Source organism: Thalassophryne amazonica, chromosome 18 (assembly GCF_902500255.1).
Source record: "Thalassophryne amazonica chromosome 18, fThaAma1.1, whole genome shotgun sequence".
Taxonomy (NCBI): domain Eukaryota; kingdom Metazoa; phylum Chordata; class Actinopteri; order Batrachoidiformes; family Batrachoididae; genus Thalassophryne; species Thalassophryne amazonica.
Genome location: NC_047120.1, coordinates 67,510,709 through 67,525,203, shown reverse-complemented (window position 1 = coordinate 67,525,203; position 14,495 = coordinate 67,510,709). Strand labels below are relative to the sequence as shown.

General features: G+C 42.3%; 1 protein-coding gene across 1 annotated transcript in view; it reads right to left on the bottom strand.

The window, feature by feature from the left end:
* grid2ipb (glutamate receptor, ionotropic, delta 2 (Grid2) interacting protein, b) overlaps positions 1-14,495 on the bottom strand; it is a 48,832-nt gene that overhangs the window by 15,433 nt on the left and 18,904 nt on the right. The window contains 5 exon segments of the mRNA XM_034193544.1: positions 107-262; positions 353-505; positions 3,693-3,762; positions 5,707-5,792; positions 10,609-10,890. Of these exon segments, the coding sequence (XP_034049435.1) occupies positions 107-262; positions 353-505; positions 3,693-3,762; positions 5,707-5,792; positions 10,609-10,890 (747 nt within the window).

Genomic DNA, 14,495 nt, shown 5'->3' with positions numbered 1-14,495 from the left:
GTGCTTCTGTCCCTTTAGCTCCTTTCTCCTGATCTATTTTGCGCTTTCTTCACGTCTCAGTCCATCTTGCTTTGGTGTTCCATTGTCTCACTCGGCTCCCACTGACCTGTGCTGGAAGAAGGTCTCCAGGGCCTTGCACACCGTGTACCTCTCCTGGATGGTCAGCAGGTGCTCCAGCTGCTGGCTGAAGGTCCGACCGTGGACTTTGATGCTTGGAGGAAGAATCTCTGCCACCCATTGGAGGGAACTGAGAGCTGGAGACCTGCACAGCAAACACCTGGAGTTCTCATCATTTCTGCATCCATCTCTTCTACATATGTGGTGATGATCTGGATTGGGCTCGTGGAATTACCTGGATCGTGGTAAGGAGGTGGGGGCCAGGCGACTGGGAGACTCCTCGTGGTCAGTCTGCTCCGAGGACTCAGTCGGACCTTCCTCCACCACCAGAGTGGGATTAGCGCCGCTGCCCTGCAGCATGGACACCACCTTCTCATGGGAACAGTTCCTGAAGACAGAAAGAACTGCACTTTAAGACCCTTCCACACGAGGCGCTCACGATGCCCTCGTGCTCATCACGGCTCCTCTGAACAGCAGCGACACTCCTTCGACTGCCAACCTCAGACTGAATGGCAGCACATGCATGTTCGTTCATTGTGGTGATGCTGAAGCTGAGGCCTCCAGGGCCCTCTGGGGGGCGCTGTTTTATACATCAACTAAAAAGTGGGTCACTTTAATGTTTTCCTCTCATTGAAAGAATATTTGTTTTAAGCAGGTGTCACAGGGTTTGAGTGATCACAAAATCATTATACGAGGTCTGTCCATAAAGTATAGGTCCTTTTTATTTTTTTCAAAAACTATATGGATTTCATTCATATGTTTTTTACGTCAGACATGCTTGAACCCTCGTGCGCATGCGTGAGTTTTTCCACGCCTGTCGGTGACGTCATTCGCCTGTGAGAACTCCTTGTGGGAGGAGTCGTCCAGCCCCTCGTCGGAATTCCTTTGTCTGAGAAGTTGCTGAGAGACTGGCGCTTTGATCAAAATTTTTTCTAAACCTGTGAGACACATCGAAGTGGACATGGTTCGAAAAATTAAGCTGGTTTTCAGTGAAAATTTTAATGGCTGATGAGAGATTTTGAGGTGATACTGTCGCTTTAAGGACTTCCCACGGTGTGAGACGTCGCGCAGCGCTCTCAGGCGCCGTCGTCAGCCTGTTTCAAGCTGAAAACCTCCACATTTCAGGCTCTATTGATCCAGGACGTCGTGAGAGAACAGAGAAGTTTCAGAAGAAGTCGGTTTCAGCATTTTATCTGGATATTCCACCGTTAAAGGAGATTTTTTTTAATGAAAGACGTGCGGGCGGATTGCAACGTTGGCTCGCAGCCGCTGCGACGCTCCGCCACAGGAAAAACACCTCCGTTGGAAGCCTTAAGGACAAGTTGGAACATGTCCAGCTGTTAAACAATTTCTCATATACTCACTCCACTGAAAGCCATCAAAAGCCGCCTGGATTTTACAAATGGTTATCAACACGGAGGTGTTTTTCCTGTTCCGCTGCACCGTGCCGGCTGCATCCCGACGTGCGGACCCGTCCACACGTCTTTCATTAAAAAAAAATCTCCTTTAACAGTGGAATATCCGGATAAAATGCTGAAACCGACTTCTTCTGAAACTTCTCTGTTCTCTCACGATGTCCTGGATCAATAGAGCCTGAAATGTGGAGGTTTTCAGCTTGAAACAGGCTGATGATGGCGCCTGAGAGCGCTGCGCGACGTCTCACACCGTGGGAAGTCCTTAAAGCGACAGTATCACCTCAAAATCTCTCATCAGCCATTAAAATTTTCACCGAAAACCAGCTTAATTTTTCGAACCGTGTCCACTTCGATGTGTCTCACAGGTTTAAAAAAAATTTTGATCAAACAAAGCACCAGTCTCTCAGCAACTTCTCAGACAAAGGAATTCCGACGAGGGGCTGGACGACTCCTCCCACAAGGAGTTCTCACAGGCGAATGACATCACCGACAGGCGTGGAAAAACTCACGCATGCACACGAGGGTTCAAGCATGTCTGACGTAAAAACATATGAATGAAATCCATATAGTTTTTGAAAAAAAAAAAAAAAAGGACCTATACTTTATTGACAGCCCTCGTATAATCATAAGTTCAAAAACAGGTTTATAAAATAGTCAGTGATTATAATTCTGGAATTCAGAAATTAAACTGTACAATCGTTTGAAAATGCAGAACAGCATGACGTGATCACTGCTTTACCTTTTAAATCATGATAAAGACATACTGAATGGATGGATGAATGAATGAATGTGCTGTGAAGCTGTTGAACACAGCGAAAGAGGTCATAGAGAGCTTGAGAGTTATCCTGCAGAATTTAGGACACACTGACTGAGACGGATGAGCCCGTGATGCTGAAGAGGAGAAATGACAAAAATGGGCAGCATTAAAAAGAACTGTTTTTCTTTATTAAAGTTTTCAACGATCTGAGAGGAGGGACGGCGCCAAAAGGATGATCCACTGATATAAATAAAGCGTTATTTTGTTTACGCATGATTCCTCCCACGTATCTCGTCTTTGTTTTGTTTCTGCCTCTGTTGGACGGTGTCCACGGTCCTTCATCCACTTGCACTGCAGCTACAAGTCATCGTGCAACATTTAAATTCTGCTTTCACAGATACAGATTTGCATGTTTTATTATTGATCATCTCACACGCTGCGTGTTTGACGGGTTTCACCGACAGCAGCGTCTCTGATTTTGAACCATCGTAATGTCAAATAAAACCAATAAAATATCTACATCCAGTCTGTGATTAACATCAAAATGTGTGTAAAGTGTGCATAAACACTTTGAGAAACTTGATAAGTATGTAAAATCTCCCGTCCAAATCCTGATCAGTATCAATACTGAATGACTTCTTCTGATTAATCTATTCAATATGTTTTAGAGACGACTGCCTGAAAAAATGTCCCACCATGCAAATCAAAAACAAAAGGTGCAGAATCAACATCTGTATCTTGATCTCGGTGTCTTGGTGGCTTCCCTCAGTTTCTGTTTTTCAAGATCACTCAGTTTTTGAGAACTTCCTACTCTTTGATATTTTTTATTTAATTTGTGTTATGTTGTAGAGAAGTGAGTCCCCAAAGTATGGGCTGTGGCTCCCTGGCGGTTGGTGGTGTTCCTTAAGCCTTTCTGACAGAGTTTTGACGTTGACCAATCACGCAGAGTCTGTAACATTATTTATTATTCTTATAATAATATAGCATTGGAGTTGTGCGATGTCACGCTGTGAGAGTTTATAGATACTTTGCCTCTGACAGTCCAGGTTTATAGATGATAGGTTCATAGTTTAGACAATGTAAAGATGTATGTGTGTGCATTGGGGTTTTTCTGTTGCTAGGCAACAGGCCAGTCAAAAGCAGACACACACATACCTATATATGTGTGTGTGCCTGAATTATTATTTTTTTATGTTAAAAAAATTTAAGTGTAAAACCTCAAAGGGCCACAAAACCTTTCAACGTACTCATAAACAGCTTTTAGTGTTCTTGTCCGATGAAACTACTTCAACAAGAACAGAAAACTTGCCGATTTTTTTGTGTCTTTTGTTCGAGTACAAACTTGTAATTCACTTTGGGCAAAAGCATTTGACAAACATGTGACTGCAAATGTGAAAACAGACCTCATGTCCAGTCCATTCAGGAAGAGGATCCGGTCGCCCGGTTTCAGGCCACATTCTTCAGCAGGACTGTCTGATGGCAGAAATTCAAACAATAATCAGAAATTCAAACAAAGCTCTGACACAGCCTCAGCGGCTGGCGAGGTTTGTGGAACACGTTCAGATGGGGGCTGATGCCAACGCTGTCAATCTGTCTATGACTCCAATAAAGGCCACAAGTAAACAGATGATTTCCGTGCAGATTCCTGTTACATAAGGCAGCTGTGCTGTCACAACAATTCCCGGCTGGATCGGATCTCAGCGCCTTCACCAGCTGATGTTGCCATCTCAGCACTTTTGCCTGATTTATTTTCTGGGGAAAAAAAAAACACAAGCAGGACTTGTCTAACAGAGGACACCCATCAAGAAAACAGATCTGCTCTAAATCACGACGAGAGACATTAAGTCCGCCCTCACTATCCTAATATCAGCCTCCATACGGCCCGCTGAGTCAGCCGGCTCACATGGTGGGAGAGGATGGTGGGCGGAACAGTGCTGTCATCAACAAACACACACACACACACACACACACACACTCCCGCACGCCTCCCCACTTAACAAGGACTCTGGCAAAACCCCACAACGGTACGTTTACATCCGGAACAAAAAAAAAAACCCCTCTTCTACCTGTCTAAGGTTGGTCAACGAGCACCACAACGACACAACTGAAGTGTCTAGAAATGTCCCAAAAGTGCACGAAAACAGAAGTCCTGAAGAGTTCTTGATGCATTCAAGGAATCACCGTCTAAAATCAATACTGATCACTTGATCGGTTGTTTTTTACTATTATGCTAAAAGTTTTGCTTGGTATATCAGAGCCAAAAAAAAAGTAATCAGATTGACCTGAACATACAAAAAACTTTTAAGAGCTCCTGTAAAGGAAAATTATCATTCCCCCCAAAAAACAACAACAAAAACCCAATCATTCATTTTGAGTCACAGCTGTAAAGTATTTGGTGATTTGCTTTTAATCATTACATCAGCAAGATACAGAAACGTTTTAAAAATCTTAGGCAGGGGGCACACACCCAATATTTAGGATCAGTATCTGTCCAATATTGGCCAAAATTACTGGATCGGATATCGGGGGAATACCGGAGTCATGTTGTGGGTTATGTATGTTTTCTGTAGAATATTCATTACATAGTTTGAGTTTATGTTTTGTTAGATTGTTAGGGTTAAAAAAGTACTGTACGTCCAGACAAATGTATTTATTAACAGATTATTTGTTTTCCAATTGTTATCAGCAGATACTAAAGGTCCCAGTATCAGTATCTGGCATGGAACCTGCTGATACTGACCAGCAGATACTAAATCAAGCATCCAGAGTGAAAATCATTTTGATCAATTCATTAGTTATTGATTATTACCTCATGTCTGTCTGTGTAGAATCATAAATAACTTATAATTATCCATTAAAAACTTTATTATTTTTATTATTACTATTATACATATAATATAGATGATAACTTGGATATTTTATTGACATACTACTTATTTACTACTACTACTTATTGACAAACTATTATTTAAAAAATAAATAAAATTCATGCAGAAAACTCGTTTGAGTTTCAGACTTTAGCACAGTACAGGATTTATGCTGCATGATGACGACTTTAATATTTCAGGCTGCTGTGGCTGTACAACTGAGTAGCATCACGATAAACACTAATTTAAAAAAACATTAAGAAGAATATTCAGAGAACTTTTATAACCACATAAAAACCTGTGATAAATACCCAGATTTCACTTACAAAACATTCACGGGCTGTTAAATATTTTTTAAAAAACAAAAGTGTGTGTTCCTGCAGAGTTACCCTCTGACCACTTCATTGGTGAGTCAAACAAAACCACAGTCAGAGTCACACCTACACCTCCGGCATCGCAACTAACTCGCCTACGTAAAACTCATCCACCCACCCATGACAGCTGACACCCAGCACGCCGCACGGACACGCGCAGGTGTTCTTAGCCATACCTGGGATAACAGAGTCGATGGAAACAGGGGCGTGACCTCGCAAGGTGAAGCCGAAGTTCTTCTTCCCCCTGTAGATGCGGACAAGCCTGAGAAAGGAGGAGGAGAAATCAGAAATCATTTTTCAAAAGTAAGCTACATCTCTTTCTTTTGGATCTCATTGTCAAAACTATGACTGTTTGATGGGAAACAGACAAACTTTATTAAAATTATGAATTGCAAAGCGCTTTATGTGATACGCCACATGTCAAACCAGAGATTAGTAGGGATAAGTAGTGGTGTGTGATACTGCAAGATTTGGTATCGATCTGATATGAAGTAAATACAGGGCCAGTATCAGTATCGGCGATACTGGCCCTGTATTATTTACTTCAGGGGTGGCCAAGTTCGGTCCTCGAGAGTCACCTTCCTGACACTCTTAGTTGTCTCCCTGCTCCAACACACCTGAATCCAATGAAAGACTCGTTAGCAGACTTTTAATGAGCCTTTCATGGGATTCAAGTGTGTTGGAGCAGGGAGACAACTAAGAGTGTCAGGAAGGTGGCTCTCAAGGACCGAACTTGGCCACCCCTGATTTACTTCATATCAGATTGATATCTCCATCTTCATTATTAAAAAGTATCAGTATCTGTATCGGCGATACTGGCGCATCCGGCGTAAAACCTCTGCCAATTCAACATGCAGATCCACCTTGGATTTGCTGTGGCGACCCCGAGTGCAAACAAGGGAGCAGCCAAAGGGACTTACTATCAGGTCAATATCTCCATCTTCATTATTAAAAAGTATCATATCACTGATACTGGCCCTGTATTTACTTGATATTAGATCAATATCAAGTAAATACAGGGCCAGTATCGGTATCGGTGATACTGGCCTTGTATTTACTTCATATCAGCTCGATACCTCCATCTTCATTATTAAAAAGTATCAGTATCGGTATCTGCAATACTGGTCCCGTATTTACTTGATATCAGATCAATATCAAATAAATACGAGGCCAGTATCGCCGATCTTGAATTACTTAGTTGGGGGTGTACAAGATGATGTTCTTCATTCCTTTCTGAGTTACTGTCTACAACAAGCTGGCTGGGATGTACAAACCCACTCACTCTTGCGCTCAGGACCTTCTCTGGTTTGGAGTGTGACACAGTGAAGAAGACATGACACTGATAATTGCAAGCTTCTTTTTTTTTTTTTGATATGGTGATTTTATTAACCAGTTTAGCTTCACGGATGATATGAATGATTTTTCTGTTAATAGATGTTACAATTACTAAACACTTCAGGATGTACACAAGGGTTCTCTCCTTGGCCACTCCTTCTCAACCCTCCATCCTCCCATCCACAATAAGCAGAACAAAACGCAGTTGTATTGTTTTCACAGATCTAACAGCCCTCTGTGTGAGGAAAAGTCAGATGTATATGGATTCTAGTCCCACTGCGTTCTTGTTAGAGGCTTTGCAACCTCTAAATGTGGTTTCTTGGACGTATTTTTCTGGAAAACCACTGGCTGCTTCGTCAGTGGGGAGTACAACTGTGTCTTTATAAATGCGGGAAAGGCCAGCGTTTTCACAGGGCAGGACTCTCTAAATGCAGACATGTGGAAGTCTCATGCACCGAATGTGCATGTGCAACCCGAGTGACAAGGGGACAGAAAATCTAAGAGCACAGAGGGAGTGTTGCTTCACCCTCTGTACCTAGACAATAGTTGTTGGCTGCTGTATTAGTATGTAAAATGCCATTTATAGCACCTGCGTCACTCCACAGATCCTCCCACATTTCATTCAATCACCTTCCATTGTAAATAAAAACTATTTAATGGTGTAACTCAACATGGAGAAAGTGTTGACATTTTACCTTTGTTGGTGACACGATCTCATTCACCTCACCAGCCGAATACACGATGCAACCTCCCACGACATCAATGATGAGACGGCACGCTTAGTGCTGTCTATCCACACTGTGTGTTGCCATGGAAATGGTGAACGGAAAAAAACTGCCTCAAAATGTAAACGTGGGCAAACAACATAAAAGAGGAAAAGAGGGGACGGCGAACAGATAGTCACCGTTCCAGGGTGTTATGCAAGATGAGCTAAATGGAAATTAAGTGCTCTGTGTGTCTATGTGTGTGTATGTGTGTATGTGTGTGTATGTGTGGTGAGGGGGCAGTGCAGCATCAGGCAGGAGCACACCTGAGTAAAAACAATCAAAGTGTCTGTGGTTCAAGCCCCTTCCATCAGCTGCACTCCAAATTTTTACATGATTGTATCAGTTATCGTGTCCAGAACAGGAAGCAGCGAGATCGTGCAGCCGCTTCAACACCACTGTGTTTAGAAAACCGTGACTGGCGCTCCGCCTCTCTCACAGACACAATTACACATTTCAAAGATTAAAACTGACCATCTGTCAGTCTCTGTCACTATATGTATCCATCACTGTGAACATGACGTTTCCTTTAAACAGAACATTTCCAACAACATTGAACCGGTTAAAAGAGCTCACAAGCTGTGCATTATGTCGTAGTCAACAGAAAGAGATGAAGGAAGAAAGATATTGAAATACTTTCACCTCGAAAACATCACAAAACCATCTGTAAGGCTTCGTGTTTGGGAAGACCACAGTCAGACTTACTGTCCTTCATATATTCAGTTTTCTTAATAATAAATTTAACTGAACTCCTCGACATATTCAGTGATTTAGAAACTTTGTTCTATCCATCAGGACTTTTCTAAATCCATCTGGCTGTAAAAGTGATGATTTTGTTCTGTTGCATTCAAAAGTCTAAAAATAGGGAATTCCAATTACATTTGTTCCACAAATTTGATTGGTTAATCGTGTGAGATTTCAGACCATAAAATATCGCGCTGACGGCGGCAAAATATTTGACCATTTCAGATTTGATGTATTACTTCGTGCCCTGACTGCGTTCCTACGCAGGTGTCAATAATGGCGCTGAGAGCGAGAGAAACTGGTGGAGTGACGATGATGCCGAAATGTGTGAATTTAAGATACCATACGAAAGTACTGATGTAGATTCTGATACAGTGCAGTTGATGAGATGGAGAAATCTCTGGGTCAGCTCACAAAATTTCTAGTTTGGCATGAAGACGCTGTTGCTACGGTAAACTCTGACGAGCCGACCACGCCCTTTGACACCTTACAGAAAAATAAACAGTGCAAACGTTGGAACTGGATTAGAATGGGAACAACCCCCTTGTGTCTGATGCTTTGCGGACGTTAATGCTGGATTACGGTCGCAAATATCCATTTTACCGTTTTGTCTGATTGTCAAATTTCCAATGGTACATGAAGTAATCACATGTAATAACCACTCCCATCAGAAACAATAAGTAATATAATCTTAAACTTATAGTTACAGTTTAATAAAATCACTTTATTCTACATGTCACTTAAAATTTTGAGCAAAAAAAAAAAAGAAAAAAAAAGTTTTTGTTTTAACCAGACCATGTTGATCAATTTCAGGTTGAAGCAGAGAGAGATAATCGAGACGGATCGTAGCACAGAAAAACACACTTCTAGCATAGAACATTTGACTTTGCATAAATTGCACAATTTATTACCACCCTTGAAAAATGTCAGCTACCTATTTTATAAACGCTACCCAATCTAGAGCCGATGGATCCCCACGAGCAACATGCTACTTATGCATTAACCTCTTTACAGTTAAATTTAAATATAAACAAACTATAAACATAAACTGTGGTTAAGTCAAAAGCTTCAAATGTGAGGATTTATTAATTTTAATGTTCTAGTTTGTCATCATTTAGCTCTTATTCTAAAATGTGACAATGGCAGAAATATGGGAAAAGTCAGATTTTTTTCTCCCAACTTAACTGAAATTAAAATCGTTAATTTCAGATTTTTATTCCTTTTACTTCATGTTGTAGAAATTGTCTTTCATGTCAAGATTAAAGAACAAACGTTTCAGAATTATTACATAGAGCCTGATTTTTATTGCAGGTAAGCAGGAGACATTTTCATTCGAATTTCGCATCGACGAGACAAACGTGGCACATGGGCGGAACATAGGACAAGGAAGAACATATTTCATTTGGGGGGGGCAGATCTGGCTCAAGGTGCAGTTCTGGGATCCTTTTTTTAAGCTTTAACATGGCAACAGGGCTTTTTCTTTTCCTCATTTATATTCATTTGTCAGGAAATATTACATGAATTTATTTATTTTTTAAATGTTCAGGAATATTTATTGTGATACTGACTAGAAATTTTTGAGATGAATCTGAATAAAAATGTGGTTCCGGTGTAACAAAAATACTTTTTGGTGGGGAAACGCTGGCAATTGGCTTTCAGACAGGTCTTCTGTAACATGATGGACAGAATGTAAAGACACGACGCTCCAGAGGGGTTCATGCTAGGCTGCAGCAAAACGTGCAGCTCTCAGCTGTGATGTAATCTGTTTTTGTAACCACAATCCTCTGCATCTTCTTACTAAACATTTGATAGTAGTTGACACATTCAGCCGCACAGACGGATCTTCACGAGTTACGTAGATCAGCGGAGGAGTGTTTAACCATCCCTGCAATCCCACACTAAGCCCACTGTGGTGCTATTAATTAAACAGCCATGTAACCAGCAGGTTAGTGGGTGGAGAATAAACAGGACACGGGTTAAACGGCTGTGGACAGGTGAGGACATAAGCTGCGCGTGTGAACAACGTTCAGTTTCCCAACGCAGCTTCAAAATGACACAAAAAGTGACTTTTGACAGTTTTACATGAAATCTTTAGTGGAAAATGTCCAAATTATGACAGGAATCCTTCACAGCTGTGTTATTTGTTTTGAGATGAACCTGTTGGACGTCTGAATTCCAGTGAACAGGCACATCTCACACCAAACTGGTGGCCGTGTGTCCCAAACGTGTCCTCACCTCTGATTAGGTCCAATAGCAGGATGTGTTGGTATTCCAGAGACGGATTTCCTGAAGCCCCTGTCTCTGTCCGCCTCGCCCTTCCCTCTGGGTTCTCCTCCATCCCGGGGTACTGAGCTGGCTCGCTTGGACCCGTGGCGGCGGTCGGAGTGATCCTCGCTCCGGCTCCGTCGTATTCGACCCTGCGGCTCGCTGATGCTCTTACTGCGGCAGAGCTTGTTGATCACGTTCTGGGAGACGGACTCGTCAAAGCGCTGTCGGTGCTTCTTGGGAATGAAGATTCTGGCGAGCATCATAGGAAAAGAGAGTGAGCATGAAAAGAAATGGAGATTAGTGATGCTCCTTAATCCAGTGTGAGGAACATCAAGGTCATAGTTCCAGCAGCAAGTCAAACATCCCCATTAAAAAGTGACGACGTTTACAGTCCAAGTCCTCATCGATTCTGTTCAACAGGCTTCTCTACCTGTGACGACATGCAGCGAAAAGAGAGAGAGAGAGAAAAATGATTTTGATAGAGATTCTCTTCTGGAGAGAACTGCTGTCCCCACAGAAAATGAAGAAGACAAATCCAAATGATGTTTCTCTGAGGAGAGACAGGGAGGAAAATCTCACTGCTGCAGCCTGAAGTACCAGCAAACAGCAACGGCGTGGGAGTGAGGGAGCATGGGATTCCTCCTCTTCCATCTCTCTCTCCACTGACAGCATCTCACACTCACTCTCCCACACTTCCGTCCGTGTCTCACCTCTCAGTGTCACAGGCAGGAAGATGTCCTTATCTGCTTGACCCCAGACTAATTTTACCATTTTGATGAAGAAAGTCAGTTATATATATATATATATATATATATATATATATATATATATACATACACACACTCAACAAAATATAAATGCAACACTTGGTTTTGTTCCCATTTTGAATGAGATGAACTCAAAGATCTAAAACTTTTTCCACATACACAATATCATCATTTCCCTCAAATATTGTTCACAAACCAGTCTAAATCTGTGATAGTGAGCACTTCTCCTTTGCTGAGATAATCCATCCCACCTCACAGGTGTGCCATATCAAGATGCTGATTAGACACCATGATTAGTGCACAGGTGTGCCTTAGACTGCCCACAATAAAAGGCCACTCTGAAAGGTGCAGTTTTGTTTTATTGGGGGGGATACCAGTCAGTATCTGGTGTGACCACCATTTGCCTCATGCAGTGCAACACATCTCCTTCGCATAGAGTTGATCAGGTTGTCAATTGTGGCCTGTGGAATGTTGGTCCACTCCTCTTCAATGGCTGTGCGAAGTTGCTGGATATTGGCAGGAACTGGTACACACTGTTGTATACGCCAGTCCAGAGCATCCCAAACATGCTCAATGGGTGACATGTCCGGTGAGTATGCCGGCCATGCAAGAACTGGGACATTTTCAGCTTCCAAGAATTGTGTACAGATCCTTGCAACATGGGGCTGTGCATTATCCTGCTGCAACATGAGGTGATGTTCTTGGATGTATGGCACAACAATGGGCCTCAGGATCTCATCACGGTATCTCTGTGCATTCAAAATGCCATCAATAAAATGCACCTGTGTTCTTCGTCCATAACAGACGCCTGCCCATACCATAACCCCACCGCCACCATGGGCCACTCGATCCACAACACTGACATCAGAAAACCGCTCACCCACATGACGCCACACACGCTGTCTGCCATCTGCCCTGGACAGTGTGAACCGGGATTCATCCGTGAAGAGAACACCTCTCCAACGTGCCAAATGCCAGCGAATGTGAGCATTTGCCCACTCAAGTCGGTTACGACGACGAACTGGAGTCAGGTCGAGACCCCGATGAGGACGACGAGCATGCAGATGAGCTTCCCTGAGACGGTTTCTGACAGTTTGTGCAGAACTTCTTTGGTTATGCAAACTGATTGTTTCAGCAGCCGTCCGAGTGGCTGGTCTCAGACGATCTTGGAGGTGAACATGCTGGATGTGGAAGTCCTGGGCTGGTGTGGTTACACGTGGTCTGCGGTTGTGAGGCTGGTTGGATGTACTGCCAAATTCTCTGAAACGCCTTTGGAGACGGCTTATGGTAGAGAAATGAACATTCAATACACGAGCAACAGCTCTGGTTGACATTCCTGCTGTCAGCATGCCAATTGCACGCTCCCTCAAATCTTGTGACATCTGTGGCATTGTGCTGTGTGATAAAACTGCACCTTTCAGAGTGGCCTTTTATTGTGGACAGTCTAAGGCACACCTGTGCACTAATCATGGTGTCTAATCAGCATCTTGATATGGCACACCTGTGAGGTGGGATGGATTATCTCAGCAAAGGAGAAGCGCTCACTATCACAGATTTAGACTGATTTGTGAACAATATTTGAGGGAAATGGTGATATTGTGTATCAATCAATCAATCAATTTTATTTATATAGCGCCAAATCACAACAAACAGTTGCCCCAAGGCGCTTTATATTGTAAGGCAAGGCCATACAATAATTACGTAAAAACCCCAACGGTCAAAACGACCCCCTGTGAGCAAGCACTTGGCGACAGTGGAAAGGAAAAACTCCCTTTTAACAGGAAGAAACCTCCAACAGAACCAGGCTCAGGGAGGGGCAGTCTTCTGCTGGGACTGGTTGGGGCTGAGGGAGAGAACCAGGAAAAAGACATGCTGTGGAGGGGAGCAGAGATCAATCACTAATGATTAAATGCAGAGTGGTGCATACAGAGCAAAAAGAGAAAGAAACACTCAGTGCATCACGGGAACCCCCCAGCAGTCTAAGTCTATAGCAGCATAACTAAGGGATGGTTCAGGGTCACCTGATCCAGCCCTATGAGGTCCCTAAGATAAGATGGGACCTGATTATTCAAAACCTTATAAGTAAGAAGAAGAATTTTAAATTCTATTCTAGAATTAACAGGAAGCCAATGAAGAGATATGCTCTCTCCTTCTAGTCCCCGTTAGTACTCTAGCTGCAGCATTTTGAATTAACTGAAGGCTTTTCAGGGAACTTTTAGGACAACCTGATAATAATGAATTACAATAGTCCAGCCTAGAGGAAATAAATGCATGAATTCGTTTTTCAGCATCACTCAGACAAGACCTTTCTAATTTTAGAGATATTGCGTAAATGCAAAAAAGCAGTCCTACATATTTGTTTAATATGTGCTTTGAATGACATATCCTGATCAAAAATGACTCCAAGATTTCTCACAGTATTACTAGAGGTCAGGGTAATGCCATCCAGAGTAAGGATCTGGTTAGACACCATGTTTCTAAGATTTGTGGGGCCAAGTACAATAACTTCAGTTTTATCTGAGTTTAAAAGCAGGAAATTAGAGGTCATCCATGTCTTTATGTCTGTAAGACAATCCTGCAGTTTAGCTAATTGGTGTGTGTGTCCTCTGGCTTCATGGATAGATAAAGCTGGGTATCATCTGCGTAACAATGAAAATTTAAGCAATGCTGTCTAATAATACTGCCTAAGGGAAACATGTATAAAGTGAATAAAATTGGTCCTAGCACAGAACCTTGTGGAACTCCATAATTAACCTTAGTCTGTGAAGAAGATTCCCCATTTACATGAACAAATTGTAATCTATTAGATAAATATGATTCAAACCACCGCAGCGCAGTGCCTTTAATACCTATGGCATGCTCTAATCTCTGTAATAAAATTTTATTGTCAACAGTATCAAAAGCAGCACTGAGGTCTAACAGAACAAGCACAGAGATGAGTCCACTGTCTGAGGCCATAAGAAGATCATTTGTAACCTTCACTAATGCTGTTTCTGTACTATGATGAATTCTAAAACCTGACTGAAACTCTTCAAATAGACCATTCCTCTGCAGATGATCAGTTAGTTGTTTTACAACTACCCTTTC